Here is a 16,912-nt window from a genome sequence, read left to right as displayed (position 1 = left end):
ACGATGTCCAAGTTAGAAGACTGGTACTGGATCTCATCTGTCGCCGAGGCCTGCGCAGTGGACGGCATGCCCAGATGCACATGGGGCCCTAACAGCCAGTTCAATAAGGCCTGCAGAGGACATCTAGTACCATGGAGGGCAGAACAAATTACAACTCTCCTAGTCAAGATTTGATGACGATTATCTGGGCAAATGGAAACTCTAACATGAACTGTCAGCCAGTGAACCTTGAGAGGCTTTTCTCAGTCTTGGAGCAACAAAATCAACAGTATCGCGAAGCGTCAAAATCACTTAGGCAGTACCCTCGGAACATGCTCCATGTTGGGGACCCTGGGATGACACTGGGTAGTCGCCCCCCATCCCTCCTTTCCCCACGTCCCAGGGACAAGCAGAAACGAGGAGGTTGGAATAGTTGTCTCACTCACTCTCCCCCATTCCTTGACCCTTTCACCCCGGTCGGTAGTCCACCATGAATCCTCCTTCACTACGTGAAAATCATTGAAAATAAATTATTTTTAAAAATTGGTACTAAAGCTCTCTTCCTAAACAGTACCGTGTAGCCTGCCACCCTTTTTAAATTTTTAAAAATGACTTCCCATAGTACAGCTCTGTAGGTATAGGGGTCCTTTCCTTCCCTCCTGTCCTTTTCCCTCATCTTATCACAGCAGTATATTTCCTTAGTAACAGATACAAGTGTATTGGGGCATGGCAGGTACAGGCAAAGGTAGAAACTCTTGCATTATATTATAAATGTACATTTAAATGTTTCTCTGGAGTCCTACTTTTATTCAGGAGACGTGTAATGCAATATATCTTCACTTCCCATTTAAATAGTTGATCTAATATATGTGTGACTACCTGTATCTATCCATTTTGTACTTTACAGGAAGACTGTATTAGAACATGATTCACTTCTGGAAAAAAAGTACAACACTTAATTCATTTTTTACAGAATGAGTAATAAATGTGTGAACAGGTTTATTACAAAGGTATCAACCATTCTGTTAGCTTCTCCACACTGTTCACCTTATGAACTGCCTACGAGTAAGCAATACTAAGAGACACTTGAGGTAAAAGGCACTAGATAGTAATAAGTTAATGAAAACACTATTCAGAACCAAGTGGCAATCAAGAATCCCAAAGCAATTGTACTGAACAAAAAGAGTCCAAGACAAGCTGGACACTAACCGATTCCGACAGAGGCTGAACACTTCGTCTGCTCCTTGATCTCCATTCGGACAGCATTTGCAAATTCATCAGGAGTCAGTTTGGTCTCTGCGAGGATCTCCGTGATGTCGACCAGTGCTTCATCACAGCTGACAGCCTCAATGTGGTGAGTGTAACTACCAACACAAAGCAGAGCAGGGAGTCTGGCCATCTGCTGACGCAAAGGTTGCAAACAAAGTCTTCAGGGTATCGAAGTCCAGCAATTTACATGAACTGCTGGAACTGCCATTATTCGGTCACCCAACTACTAAGTTCAAAGTCAGTCTTCTTTTTTTCACAATAACTATCCAAAATACAGGAGTTAGCATTCCAGTTTTTCCACACTGAGAATTCCTTTCTATTTTCTTTGTAAACAAGAGGTCTCTGAGTTGTTAAAACATTTTAAACCAAAACATTTTAAACCAGGGCTTATAAAAATACTTGATGAACAGAGAAACCACACAAACCAAATAATTAACTACTGTTCTCATAAACAAAACAAAAAACATATAATTAAATATCATTTACAACAGGTCCCAGGACGTGCAGGATCAAGAGAGTAACTGTCCAAAACGCCCAAGAAAATCCCAACTGCATCCCCTGAAACCCTTTTCTTTCTATTGTCTTCCTTCAGTCGCCCAGAGAAGGTGAGGACAGTAAGCTGCTACGTAGCTCCAGGCTAATCTACATGAGGGCTATGGAATCGGGAAACAGGACTGCAAGAGAAATGAGAGGCAACCAGAGAGGCTTCAACCAAAAAATGTCTCCAATAATCCCCCTGCTAATGAATATGCTGAGAAAACCAGGCCTGACCTTTCTCATCTGACAGTGGGTTACAAATCAGAGTAACTGCTCTGTTCAAATACTGAGAATGTGTTATTTAGGCTACAATAAATAAAAAGTACAATTTTTAAGAACAAAAAGGTATACCCTAATGTGAGGAACTTTGCTTGAGAGTGACAGATGCACCAAGGCAGGGTGAGTATGAAGCGTAGGTAGGATTTTGAAAGGATGGTAGAACACTGAATTTTTCCTCTAAGAATAGAAATAGGCCATCGAAAATGTCTCCAGACTAAATCCTCCTGGATCTGAGGCCTAGGTGGGCAGTTCGCTCTCTGGGACTTGAAACTCAGAACACCAGCTATACTGCTCTGCACCCGAGTCACCAGTTCTTGGAACCCACCTACCACTAGCCTCAACCTTGGACTGGGATTTAAAGCTTTCTCCACTTGGCAACAGGAATATGCCTGTTTTCTGGTCTTGGGAATAGTTGTGACTGGGGGCCAGGTGCGAGGCATCAATTGGTTAATCCTACACCTTGCAAACACTGCGTACCTATGGGTGCCAGTCTGTATCCTGACTGCTCCGCATCCCATCCAGCTCCCTGTTTATGGCCTTGGAAAGCAGCAGAGGGACAGCCCAAGGCCTTGGGACTTTGAGCCAATGCAGGAGACCTGCAGGAGGCCTGGAGGAAGCTCCTGGCTTCAGACAGGCTCAGCTCCAGCCATTGCGGCTATTTGGGGAGTGAACTCAAGGATGGGAGATCTTTCTGTCTCTCCTTCTCTTTCTGTAAATCTGCCGTTCCAAATAGACAAATAAATAATCTTATTTTTAAAAAAGTAGCGTGACATATGGGTTTATCATTTAGTACTCAGTCCTACAGACTGATGCCAGATAACTTCATTTATCTGTTTAGCCCTTTCCTTCCATACCAAAGTAAGATCCCACCAAGTCAAGGACTGAACCCTACTTCTTTCTCTGCACACTGATGTTCAAAATCCAACATAAGAAAGGTGAAAATGAGGAGACAGACAAGTAGGTATTTCTTGGAACATCAGTGTAGGGACTGACAAACCTGGGCCTAACCAGATGCCTGTTTTGGTAAGCTTGACTGGCACAAAGCCTCACCCACTCAGTCCACAGGGAGCTGAGAAGTCGTGACAGACTTATCCCCTCACATAGACACTGCACTGACCCCTGCTTTCAAGTATACACAGCCTGCCAAAATGTATTTTAAATTGAATTTCAACCCAACATTAAAAATACCTTTACAAAATACTTTTAAAAAATTTATCTTTTTTCTCAAGCCAGGTAATGAGCCCATTTGGAAAACATCACAAAACACTAATTTTTTCTAAAAACTAACTTTGGCATATCTAATAATTTCAAGAAGATACAAGGTTCACTATAGGTTGTAGTGAACCTAAACAACACTACAAATCAAATGTAATGAAAGAGAATGTTTATATGTTAAATACATTCTAATTCTTTATCCATCTGGTTCCATGGCAGAAAAACCAGAACCACTGACTCTAAGTTACAGAGGTCCAGAAACCAAATATTTTTGTCAGCATCAAGAAATACTGGAACAATTTCAGCAATGCAAAAGAGTTCTTCTAGATTGTGTTGATCAGCTTCTGAGAGACCTTGAAAGCGGAATGCTGAGGAACATCTGCCGAGAGCGACCCTGTCGATGCTGAAGAAAACTGAACTGGCCTTACCAGTCGCTAATGGAAAGACAGACAGACATGAAATGACGGGATCACACACTGTACCTTGCCAAGGTCTCATACATTGTTCTGGCAACTTCCTTATACGCATCAAAATCATACGGCACAGCTTGAAGATTAGGACACAGCTGTTTAGCATACCCAAAAAACATTCCGTTTTTAATACCAACTTGTCTGGAGAGAGAGAAAAAAACATAACAGAGATTACATTAGAAGTTTTCAAAAACAAGTATTAAATATATTGATACCTCCCCATGCCACTAACATACAATCTCCACTTAACTCTTCTCTCATTAGGGGCTAAATATAAGCATTAAGAAAACGTACAGGCTTCCCCCCCAAACAAACAAACAAAAAAATGATCACACACTCATGTGATTAGTATAGATGACATCTCTTGTCCGTATCTGACCATTTCTCCTACAACTCAGACCTCTGGCCCCTTTGCAGAGATGCCAGCATGCCATATGCTGGTGATACCACAACCACCACAGAGCAGGAATGTGCTTCAAAAAGAGGTTTACTTCCCTTAACACACGGCACAGTTTGGCCACGGTTCAGCCCCCAAAGACAAAGAATATAAACGCAAGAACTACACAAAACAGTGCTATGTGACAAACAGACAAAATGTACTCATCCTATTACCACCCAATTCCCAATTGACCAATTCCATGCTCCTGAAGTGGCTCCACAGTGGTTGAGATGCCAACAGCATTGTATATGGTAGGACATCACTCTGGGCAGGAGCCAGGGTTCCAGAACTTTGAGGGACCTAATTGAAAATGGTAAATTTTAAATCTACTGCATGTCTCAATGCCCCATATTACCTTTGGTATTTTGGAGCATTCAGCACAAAACTATAATTATGGAATTTTACATCATTAGTAAAATTCCATTTGATCACTCCATAAAGAACCAAAAGCACACACTGTAGCAAAACCATAAGCAAAGTAACAGCGCAATACAATCACCACGGTATATAATGTTGTTACGTAATATAAAAGTGGTTATCTTATGCCTTTATTTAATATTTGCCAGGAGCTTACTTAGAAAGGAGGTTTAGCCTGCTCTAAGAACCATGCTGTCTTCAGCACTCAGTTTGTGCAAGCTCCCAATGTGCAGGCCCTACAGAAAGCCAAGTCATCCCAAGGCACAAGCATTCTTTCATGCATTCAAACACCGTACCAAGACATCCCACTGTTAAAGTCCCTGGCAAATGAGATGCCCTCAATAGGAAGGAAAAAAATGAAAGAAGGGGCAATTGACAAGAACAATTCTTCCATTCAGGCATTTTGTGAGGTGCTGGGTTTAACAAGGTAAACAAGAGAAATGTCACTCTGTTCATGATATGATGCTCTATTTGCCTAGCAAAGGATGGCTCATACTCAACAGGCCTTGCTTTTAATTCAGTTATTATATAATTAGTATGTGTATACATACATAAATACACACACACACATATCTAAGTTGTATATAAACATGTTAAGTACAAAAGTAACCAAACTAGTAAAGCAGAAAAACGTCAAGTATCAGAAAGGGCAAACTTCAGGTACTGCACCAGATACACGGTTCAGCACGTAAAGCCTACATTCAGCAATGTGAACGTAATGACCTGGTTAAAGCAGGGCTGGAGAATCTTTTTTCTGTCAAGCGGCAGGTGGATATTTATCACAGCACTCAACAGCTATACAAAGGTATCCTTTTATTTATTTATTTATTTTTTAAAGATTTATTTATTTTTATTACAAAGTCAGATATATAGAGAGGAGGACAGACAGAGAGGAAGATCTTCCGTCCGATGATTCACTCCCCAAGTGAGTGCAATGGCTGGTGCTGTGCCGATCCGAAGCCGGGAACCAGGAGCTCTTCCGGGTCTCCCAGGCGGGTGCAGGGTCCCAAAGCTTTGGGTTGTCCTCGACTGCTTTCCCAGGCCACAGACAGGGAGCTGGATGGGAAGTGGAGCTGCCGGGATTAGAACTGGCACCCATAAGGGATCCCGGCACGTTCAAGGCGAGGACTTTAGTTGCTAGGCCATGCCGCTGGGCCCTCAAAGTCATCCTTTTAAAAATTAGCCCCAAATTCAAACATCCTGCCTGCAGTTGCCATGGCAGGCCCAAACTAAATGATTTGTGGGCTTTCCATGGCCTGCAGGCCTAACATTCCCCAGTCACCTATTCCTTGTTTTATTTTATTTTTATTTATTTATTCTTCTTGGAAAGGTAGATTTAGAGAGAAGGAGACAGAGAGAAAAAAGATCTTCCATTCGCTGGTTCAACTCCCTAAGTAGCTGCAACAGCCGGAGCTGAGCCAATCCAAAGCCAGGAAACCCCTGGTCTCCCACATGGGTGCAGGGTCCCAAGGTTTTGTGCTACCCTCTGCTGCTTTCCCAGGACATAAGCAGGGAGCTGGACCCACCACCCAATTTTAAAGCAATATGATACAAATTGCTATCTCATGTTGTTTCATTTGCTGTTAATTTGTAAAATCTTCATTTATACAAACATTCCTTCAGAAGTATTTTACTTCAGGAAAACATAGTATACCTGCTTAGGTACTCATGCACATAGACCCTAGAGAAAGAACAACCATCAGATATTACAGACAGTACAAGGAAATAATAGCTAGTCAGGGAAAACCAAGTAATTTTGAATCCTTGTTTGGGGAATTTAAGATCTGTTTCATAAAAATATGAGTAAAAAACTTGAAGTTACTCTTTATGACCACAATTACCAATTCCTACCAACTAAAGGCCAACATTAGAGAAGACATTTAGCTTAGACATTAAGGTGCCTGTTATCTCCTATTGGAGAACATTTCTATCATGAATGACTAAGAATAGTGAGGAACTCTTACAAAAGTAGGCTAAAAAAAAAAAAGGTTTAAAAATTGAGGGGACAGTGTTGTTGTGCAAGTGGGTTTAGCAGCCAATTTAAGCCTCAACTGCTCTGCTTCTGATCTATCTCCCTGCTGATGTGCCTGGGAAAGCAGCACAAGATGGCGCAAGTGCTTGGGCTCCACGTGGGAGGGAGACCTGTAGAAGCTCCTGGCTACTGGAAGTTGTGGCCATCTGGAGAGTGAACCAACAGAACATGTCTGTGTAATTCTAGTCTTTCAAATAAATAAATAAATAAGGCTTTAAGGGGAGGGTGGGCAGAAAGGCATATGAGGGCCAGTGCTATGGGATAATGTGTTAAACCTCAGCCTTGGTGCCAGAACACCATAAAGGCACTGGCCCAAGTCCCAGCTGCTCTGCAGGTATTCCAAAATAGAGGTTTAAAAAAAATCACCTGAGGGACCAGCAATGTGGCATAGTGGGTAAAGACACTGGCTGCAATACCAGCATCCCATGAGGGCACTGACTTGTGTCCTTGCTACTCTACTTCTGATCCAGCTCCCTGCTGACAGCCTGAGAAAAGCGGTGGAGGATGGCGCCAGTGTCTGGACATCTGCTGTCTGTGGGCCTGCAACAATGTCCTGCCCCTGGCTTCAGCACAGGCCCCACACTGGCCACTGCAGCCATCTGGGAAGTGAACTGGCAAATGGAAGGTACCTTTCTTTCTCTTGCGCAACTCAGGATTCCAGGTTACCGCTGTACCTTACCTATTCATCCACATACCTCTCTCCTCACTTACATGTACAGTGTTTGTCCTTTCCAGTAAGCATGGGCAACACTAATCCTAACACACACCGTAAGCTACTGTACACATTGTACTTCGCTGCAACCCCTACTACCCTCACATTCACAATCCACCCTTTATATCTACTCAAAACTTGCTACTGCATAAAAATAGAATGGGCATCCATACAATCTGGCATCTACTCCCATCTAAGAAATAGTTCTCTGAAGCAATTTCAATTAATAATTTATTTAAAAACAAATCTTAAAAGAATTTCTCACATAAGGAAAATATACCTGCTGGATAACTCCCTATAAAAACAAAAAACAAACAAACAAAAAAAAACAGGGCCCGGCGGCGTGGTCTAGCAGCTAAAGTCCTCGCCTTGAACGCCCCGGGATCCCATATGGGCGCCGGTTCTAATCCCGGCAGCTCCACTTCCCATCCAGCTCCCTGCTTGTGGCCTGGGAAGGCAGTCGAGGACGGCCCAAGGAATTGGGACCCTGCACCCGCATGGGAGACCTGGAATACCTGGAAGAGGTTCCTGGTTCCCTGCTTCGGATCAGCGCAGCACCGGCCGTTGCGGCTCACTTGGGGAGTGAATCATCGGATGGAAGATCTTCCTCTCTGTCTCTCCTCCTCTCTGTATATCTGACTTTGTAATAAAAATAAATCTTAAAAAAAAAAAAAAAACAGCTAGAAAACGGAAAATTCCTTACTAGAAAACGAAAAATGTATTAATTAAAATCCCACAATTTCAGGGTTTTTTTTTCCAACTTAAGATTAATTTTCATCACTTTTATGCATTTCCTTAGAATTAACAGTTGTGACTCAACTGATTCCTGCTCCATAGTATTTGGTCCCCTTACGCTGTTAATCAATCCTCTGTTAGGCACCCAGCTTAACTCTTCTCACTAATATGAATGCACCTCCCAAACACCAATCGAAACCAAGAGCCTGGACATAACTGAATCCTCCTGAAATGGAAGTCTCAAGGCGCTGGGAGCACGTCTGCTCGAGGCAGCTGTGCAGTCCTCAACCAGCACTCATCCTGACAGTGCTGGGTGTGACAGGCGGCCTCAGAAAGGCAGACTAGCAAATGTTCAGTCTAAAGACTGCCAGCCACATGCTCTGGGAACTAAATACAACAGTACGACTACCAGACACCAATGTCATCCCCCACAATAACATACTGAGGCCAGGGGTAGATTAGCCTATTAAGCGCAACATACACTGAGCTCTACACTGGCTGTGCTGCCAAAGTCCCCTGCCACAATCCAAAATGCACTGTATTTCACAGACTCATTCATTAAACTAAGTTTTTGGGTCCAACATGATGGTTCAATTGGCTAATCCTCCAAATCCAAGCAGCAGGATCCTTTTGGGCACCAGTTTGTGTCCCAGCTACTCCACTTCCCATCCAGCTCTCTACTTACGGCCTGAGAAAGCAACAGAGGATGGTCAAAGTCTTTGGGACCCCGAACCCAGACAGGAGACCTGGAAGAGGCTCCTGACTTTAGATCAGCTCAGCTCCGGCTATTGTGGCCATCTGGGGAGTGAACCAGTAGATAGAACATCTCTGTCTCTCTGCAAGTTTGTCTTTCTTATAAAAATAGATGAATCTTCAAAACCAAGTAAGTTTCTGTTCCTTGGCAATATTATCAACAAACAAGAAAACGGATACAAGATGCTTCCATTAAGAACAAAGGGGAATCAAAGCTTGATGTGAAACAAACAGGAAGCAATTTAAACATTCTACAGTTACACACATCTGCTAATTTCTGACATGATTATCCTTTTAATAAAACTAACAACAAATTTTAAACAAATAATTCAGATGATGGTATGCCCAAGCCTATTCCAGAGTAGACGTGCTATAATGCTGACTTTAAATCAAGACTGGTGGGACCAGCATCCCATATCTGACTCCCATTAGTCTCAGCTGCTCCACTTCCCATCCAGCTCCCTGCTTGTGGCCTGAGAAAGCAGCAGAGGACGGCCCAAAGCCTTCAGACCATGCACCCGCGTGGGAGACCTGCAGAGGTTCCTAGCTTGGGATCTGCTCAGCTTCAGCCACTGTGTTCATTTGGAGTGTGAACCAGCAGATGAATAATCTGCCATTCCTGTCTCTGTAATTCTGCCTTTCAAATAAATTAATCATACACACACACACTCAAAACTGATTAATGTAACTGACACAAGACCCTGTTTATTTGTGTAATGACTGAATACTTCAGCATTTCCCAACTGCTTGTAACTGCCATTAAAAAGTAAAATCAGACCCAGCGTGAAAGCATAGCGGTGAAAGTCCTCGCCTTGCATGTGCCGGGATCTCATATGGGCGCTGGTTCTAATCCCAGCTGCCCCACTTCCCATCCAGCTCACTGCCTGTGGCCTGGGAAAGCAGTCGAGGACAGCCCAAAGCTTTGGGACCCTGCACCCATGTGGGAGATGCAGAAGAGGCTCCTGGCTTCAGATTGGCTCAGCTCCGGCCGTTGTGGCCGCTTGGGGAGTGAATTATCAGACAGAAGATCTTCCTCTCTCTCTCTCCTCCTCTCTGTATATCTGTCTTTCCAAATAAATAAATAAATAAATAAATAAATAAATAAATCTTTTAAAAAACAAAATAAAAAATAAAATCATGTTCCCATGCGGTAGCCTGGTGACTGAATCCTTGCCTTACATCTGTCAGGATCCCATATGGGTATCAGTCCATGTCCCGACCACTCCACTTCCCACCCAACTCCCTGCTTGTGGCTGGGGAAAGTGGTGGAGGATGGCTCGAGGCCTTGGGACCCTGCACCTGCATGGGAGACCCAGAAGAAGCTTCTGGCTCCTGGCTTTGGATCAGCTCAGCAATGGCCACTGCAGCCATTTGGGGCAGTGAACAAGTGGATAGAGAATCTTTGTTTCTCCTTCTCTCTGTGAATCTGATTTTCCAATAAAAATAAATCAATCTTAAAAAATAACGTAAAAGCATGTTCAATTATTAAGAGATTTAAAAACTTGTTTATTTCTTCTATTTTTACCATTCTTATTACTGAATATTATTATCAATTCTAACAAACTTTTTGAGGTAAACCACTATGATCTCATCATTTTCTACACAAAATTTTCTTCCTTTTTCATCTTTTTTTAGACAACAAAATTTTAACATAAAAGGAAAACAGAGCATTACTGTTTAAGCTTTTACTACCTGTAAAGAAAGATTAAGGCGTGTACATTTAAAATGCTTCCCCCTTAGAACAAATGTTTTTTTAAAAAGCAACCTAATCATTTATTTTATGCTTTTAAAAAAAAACAAAAATGCTCAATTTTTTGACTTCCACCATTGAACAAACTGATTTATAAGGGAATTTTGAAGCTAATTATCTAATCTATGGCAGGGAAGGTTGAGGAGGAAGGTAACTGGAGGGATTAAGGCAAAAATTGACTCTTTACGTAGCATGCTTGTAACATACTGAAGCCACAAGCCTCTAAAGCATGTCTGGATCCACTTCAATAGATGATGGAAAATTAATTCACTAAATTAATTCATAAGTGAACACACTTAACTTCTACATACCTGGCTTCGTAACTGCAAGATGCAATTTCAGCCTTTGACAAAACACTGTGAATTCCATTGCTTTGTGCAGAATCTTGATTACCCCATGTTGATGAATCTGGTATATCTGCTTTAAAAATAGTAAAACTTAATTATTATATGTTAAAACCTAAATATTCTTAAATATTCTAAATATTCTTATCAAAACATTTATTTCCCATTATTTTCACTGATTTACATCTGTTCAGTAAAATTTAGATGTGCTTATCTCCAATGGTATTTTAGCTCTTTATTTACAAAGGAAAGCGCGACCTCAAAAATGATTACTTCCAATATATTCTCCATCAGTAATCAATCAACTTATCAGAATATTTTAATAAGATTTTAAAAATATATATGAAAATTAAACATAAAATATATTGTCCCCTGAGGTGGATAAGGATGAAAACTGATCCGGGCAATGCAATCCCCTTCAACAGTGCTAAAGGGATCATACAGTGCTCTGCAGCGGCAAAGAACTAATGGAAAAACATGAACTTCTCGGATTACTCTCAGCTGTCCTAAAAGAACAATCCAAAAAGAGCAATTAAAGCTACTTAACATGTTCAACACACATGACATTTCTACCAAAGCATTTAATCAAACAATATAATTTTGGTCACAAAACTATGAAGAGGATTCACTCTGTGTTTGAGGCTTTCCCTCAGAAAGCACACGATGTCACTGCTCCTTCCATATCTCCTTTTAACAAAGCATGTTCACACTCAGGATAATCAGAATGGCAACTGCTTCACAGAACAGCACAGCTCACAGCATCTCTTCATACAACTCTATGCTACAGTATCAGAGCATACAGTCCTAACAGCCTACTGCTGCATGCCACTCAACTTCTTGCACCAATTTCAGCCTCACCAATAACTGAGAAATAGATTAAAGCACAGCTTTAACTATCAATTTTTAGGAGAATGCTATTTTTTTTTAATTTTAGTATTTTCGGGATGGTTGTGGGAGGTATGTTGTTATTTGGCTAGAAGAAGTACATGCTGTAAAACTGGATACCAGAATCTGAAAATAAAATCTGCCACCTCTCTACCATTAAACAGAAACACCGTTCCACTGAACTGTAAACAAGCCTATTTTGAGGACTCTCACAGCACACAGCTAACAAGCACAGCATTGCTCCTCTGTTCATTTCAGACGTAGTGGTCCATGAAAAGTCAGCTAGATGAACATCCACCTCGAAAACCAGGTAACAGATCTGACCTCATGTGCTAAGGTAACTCACTCTGGTTTAACCAAATCATCAACATTTCCAACTTAACGGTGCTACCCTACTGCTTCTTGGCCTTGCGGTTAAGATCGAGTGCAGGTGCCAGGTGCCACCGTACCCATACCAGCACTTCTGGAGCTCAGCACCCAGACATACACAGCACAAATGCACAGCAAATTCTGAGGATTGGTGTCTAGGTGAACTCAAATCCAACTGGTAACAACAACAACAAAAAGTACAAAACCTAACCTAAGCTTTCTGATAAGATATAACATAAAAACTATACCAGTACAAACTAAAGACAGAATGAAGAACGTACCACCTTGGTGCTTCTGAGGGCTCGCTATAGACTAAATGTGAATTATAATTATTCTAAGCTGAAAATCTCTAAGAACAACAGAGGGTGCTATTAGGCCAAAAACAAAAGCAAAAATAAAAACACAAAGAAGTTTGAACAGTCACAACCTGCCACCATTCAAAGTATAGCTGAGATTCATGCCTTGAAAGTTGTAGTTACATGGCTAATCGAGCTACGATAACTCTTTCTTGGGAATTACAGAAAGCTCATGCTGAGGCAGGCAAGAACAACAACCTGTGGACCATGCGCCCCCAGTGGCCTGCCTGTGAGGCACCGAGGTGCTCCTCCTTCCCTGGGCTGGCTGACCTGTTCCACAGGGCCGCAGAGTGCGTGGGTCCCTCCACCAGCTGAGTGAGTTGTTTCCTGTGACATTCAGGGAAATGCAGGGACACACTGTCCTTACTGGAGGGCAAAGCAGAGAACTGTTCATCAGAACTTGACAAACTAGACGGGCACATGGAGAATGTGGAGAAACGGTTGAAATCAGAAGCCAGGACCCAGTCTGTGAAAAAGAAATCGCTGAGAATAAATCTATGACTAACACGATTTTAAAAACTGCTGTTCTTCAGAATGAAAACTGAGGCTGCTGAAGAGATAGAGAACACTGTACTCTGGGATTTCAGGAAGGAAAAAAGCCTCAGCCATGAAATCTGGGGCATAAACGGTTCCAAAGTAAGATCTTCGATGAGAAGTGTCACTGCGAAGCACTATCCGAGAAGCAGCTTCCAAAGGAAGTCATGAATGGATGAGATTTCCTCCTTAACCTGGTCTAACCCAAGAATTTCTATACGATGACCAAAAAGCCAATTCCTGAGAACTAACAATGATATCTGTCCCAGATAAGTCAGTCTTAACTGATGTTTCTCCTTAAAGCTGGTTCACAGAACTCAAAGATCTAACTCCTAATATGATTCTCAGTATTTTCACATTTGGGACAGGACCTAATGACAGAAAGGAAGATGGGGGGAGAGCAAGGAGAGGCAGCAAAAGCATTAAAAACACAAGTTCTGAGCACAAGCTTAGTTGCAAATAAACATTATGCAGAGGTCAGCGCACTCCCTTTAAATGTAGCAAATATCTCGCCAAGGTCCTAATGGGTCAAAAGGCTTAGGATGCAAAAGTAAATGACAAGTTCAAGCAAAACTGCTACGTCTCCTATTTCAGCTTTTCTAGCAAAAGGGAAAAATTCTGACAATCTGTAGTGGTGAAATTTCACTACTTCTCCTAAAATCTGTCTTCTGCTTTGCCATTCACATTTCAAGGTCAAGAGGGTTGTGAAATTAGAAAACATCATTAAAATGTTATGAAAGCATGGTAGCTAAGCTGATGAGGAAAATTAAATACCAATGCCTGTATTCTGTTAATAAACAACCCAGGGTCAGACTGTGAGGGAAGACAAGACAAGCAAGGCCTAGCTCCCGCACTCCTAGGGAGCTACTGGACGCAGCAGCTTGTGTGCCACTGACTCAGGACTGCACCCCTGCACTCGAGCCCCACACACATCCAGGGAGGACCTTCTAAACGCCCCACGTGCGACAAGTACAATGTACTTAAGATGCATATTTCTTGTTTCCTAGAATCTAGAAGTTCAGCTTTTTAATACAATATTATAGAAAACAAGAAAAACCAACCCACTATAATACATGGTAGTAGTACTTAAACAACCCACACCAAAATACACAAAATACAAGTGAATCACCAGGCAGCTATCCCAATACTCATGCCACACAGGATCCTAAAATCTCAAGATCCTTTACAAGGTTTTCAAAAACAAAAGCTTTAAAAGTCTGTACAATATATGAATACAGTATGTACTTGCAATTATTTTTCTTCTACACTACACCACGTAAACAAGATTATCACAACCAACAAAAAGACTCCAAACTCCCCCAAATTTTAGGAAACATCCACCTGCTTTCCTTTTGCTGTAATTTCACTGGAATAATTTCTAAAATAAGCCTAATATTCTATAACTAATAACAGAAATTAAATAATTGAGATAAAATAAAATGAAATGCTTCCCATTCCACTGTATATGACATTTTTCTAGTTAATATTTTCCTGAAAGACTAACTTTAAAAAAATTTTTGGCCTACAAGTCATTGTGTGGAAATCAGTATCACATAATTTCTAATCAAACATTCCTCAGAAAAAAATAGCAGACACATGCAAATCTTGAGATTTACAATTAAGAGAATTCATCATTTACTTATTAATATCTCTTAAATTTTTTATTTGAAAGGCAAAATTACGGAAGGGGAAGGAAATAGAGCAGAGGGGAAAGGGAGAATTTTCTCTGTCAACTGGTTCACTCCCCAACGGCTTCGATGGCCAGTGCTGGGCCAGCCTGAAGCCAGGAGCTGGGCACTGCACCTGCCAAGAACCCAACCACCTGGGCCATCTTTCAAAATTTAAACTCCAAGAAGGAAAATGTACTCATTGAAACAGACTATACAAAGGACATGGAGAATGATCACATAATTCTTGAGGAACACATATTTTAGTGTCATTATTGTGATACTGTCACTAAACAACTAGTAATTAACTCTCAACATACAAGCTTCTACAGAATGATGTCCATGGTTCTCATACCCCACCTAGATCTACAGAAGGTAAATTTAATCACACTGTTTACAATATTCGTCACTGTTTCAGAAAAATATCATCATACAATTCAACAAAGAATAACTATAAAACAAGTCATTTGTGATATGCTGAGATTTTGCTCTAAGCCATCACTGACAGGGCCCAGTGCAGCCTGTCATGCTGGCATCCCAACACGGGTACAGGCTGGAGTCTCGGCTGTTGCACTTTGGACCCAGCTCCCAGCTTCTGAACTGAAAAAGCAGTGGAGGATGGCTCAAGCATGTGGGCCAATGTACCTGTGTGGGAGATTCAGAAGAAGCTACTGGCTTTGAAAAAATGGCTCTGACCATGTGGCCCTTTAGGGAGCAAACCCGTGCATGGAAGACCTTTCTCTCCTGTCTTTTCTGTAGTACTGCCTTTCAAATAAAAAGGGACTACATCTTAAAAAACAAAAACAAAGACAACAAAACCCAGAATTCACCCGAGGAAGACTCTGATCTCAGAGCGAGCTCACACGTACCTGCTTTGCCTGTCAGGAGCCTGTTCTGGTAATACTGCCACTCCAGCTGGGGGTTGGCACCAGGGCGCAGCGGTGCCCAGCCAGTGCCTCTGTTACTTGTCACAGCCACTGGCTTTCCTGTGAGGAGCAGAAGAAAGGACTTAATACTTAAGAATACAAGTGTTAGCAACATGAAAAGGGACATTTCTGAAGGAATTTTTAACAGGTCTTTTTTTTTTTTTTTTTTTTTTTTGCTTTAATTTCATTTAGGTGTTTAGCCCTAAAGAAGCTACCACTTTCAAACATTATCAACTAACATGCAAACACCATCCATGTTTTTCAACACTCTCCAAAGATCAAAAATTTTTTTTGATTCTGGCATTTATTTAAGCTAAAGCAGCAGTGTCACTTAGTTTTCTAAGGCTCCTGTTTGATTTCTTACATTACAAAATAACCAAGTCAAGTTCCAGATTCAGATTAGAGGAGTAAGGAGAGGAAGAAAAGCTACACACACACGTCTATATACTACCCCCACACGCACGCGTGCACACACAGCTATATTCTTGCTATATTTCTGGAATCAAAACACGGGTTAACCTCTAAATTTATCTTTGAGCTTCACAGTAAAAAAAAAAAATCAAATACATAGTCCTTAGATTTTTGCTTCTGTTACAAAATTACTCTCATTTCCTCTTGTGTTAAATGACAAGATAACTGTAAAGCAGTAACACAGAGGATTCATGTGTATATATTTACTGCTACTATTTGCTGTAAGGACCAAGGAAAAGACCACTGACAATGCGCATTCTGAAAGCTCCTGAGCTATAGCAGCAAATACGCCATGACAAAAATAAAGCCCCAGGATAAACTCAGTAGCCTCAGTGCCATAATTAGCAACCTTTTGTTTTAAAGGAAATAACTACTTCCATCTTCCAGATGGAAGGAGCTTTAAAAACTACTGATGAGTTCACAATTTGTGTTACGTAAGATTCCATTAAAACAAAGAGTGCATAGAAAATCTGACATTCTAGAAAAATTCAGTAACAGAAAGTGATTATAAAAGCCAAAGGTGGGGATGAGCTCACTGGCATAGCACACTGGCATTATTACTCAAGAGCCGGGGATGCAGCAAGCTATCATAAAATTTCCACTCACTGATAAAGGAACACTAAGTATAACTAAAATACAGAAACACCCAACGTAGGTTCCTGCCTCTGTTCCTCTTAGTTGCCAAGATAAAGGGTGATACTCTTCACTGAGAGGTGTGTCTCTGCAGTGAGATGGCAGGTTCCCTATCCACCTGCATAATTCCAAACACCAGG

General features: G+C 41.4%; 1 protein-coding gene across 12 annotated transcripts in view; it reads right to left on the bottom strand.

The window, feature by feature from the left end:
• Nucleotides 1-16,912, bottom strand: part of REV1 (REV1 DNA directed polymerase) — a 100,601-nt gene that overhangs the window by 16,879 nt on the left and 66,810 nt on the right. For 8 of the 12 annotated variants that reach the window (XM_058667517.1, XM_058667516.1, XM_058667515.1 and 5 more), the window contains 4 exons: nucleotides 15,612-15,728; nucleotides 10,899-11,007; nucleotides 3,762-3,890; nucleotides 1,189-1,343 (listed from right to left, as the gene is read on the bottom strand). In XM_058667517.1, coding sequence (XP_058523500.1) covers nucleotides 1,189-1,343; nucleotides 3,762-3,890; nucleotides 10,899-11,007; nucleotides 15,612-15,728 — 510 coding nt within the window. Of the gene's footprint in view, nucleotides 1-1,188; nucleotides 1,344-3,761; nucleotides 3,891-4,361; nucleotides 4,465-10,898; nucleotides 11,008-12,811; nucleotides 13,008-15,611; nucleotides 15,729-16,912 lie in introns of those variants that run through there. The other 4 variants (XM_036496796.2, XM_036496797.2, XM_058667520.1 and 1 more) reach the window with 4 other exon arrangements.

Source organism: Ochotona princeps, chromosome 8, assembly GCF_030435755.1.
Source record: "Ochotona princeps isolate mOchPri1 chromosome 8, mOchPri1.hap1, whole genome shotgun sequence".
Lineage (NCBI taxonomy): Eukaryota > Metazoa > Chordata > Mammalia > Lagomorpha > Ochotonidae > Ochotona > Ochotona princeps.
This window is presented reverse-complemented; position numbering and strand designations above follow the sequence as displayed.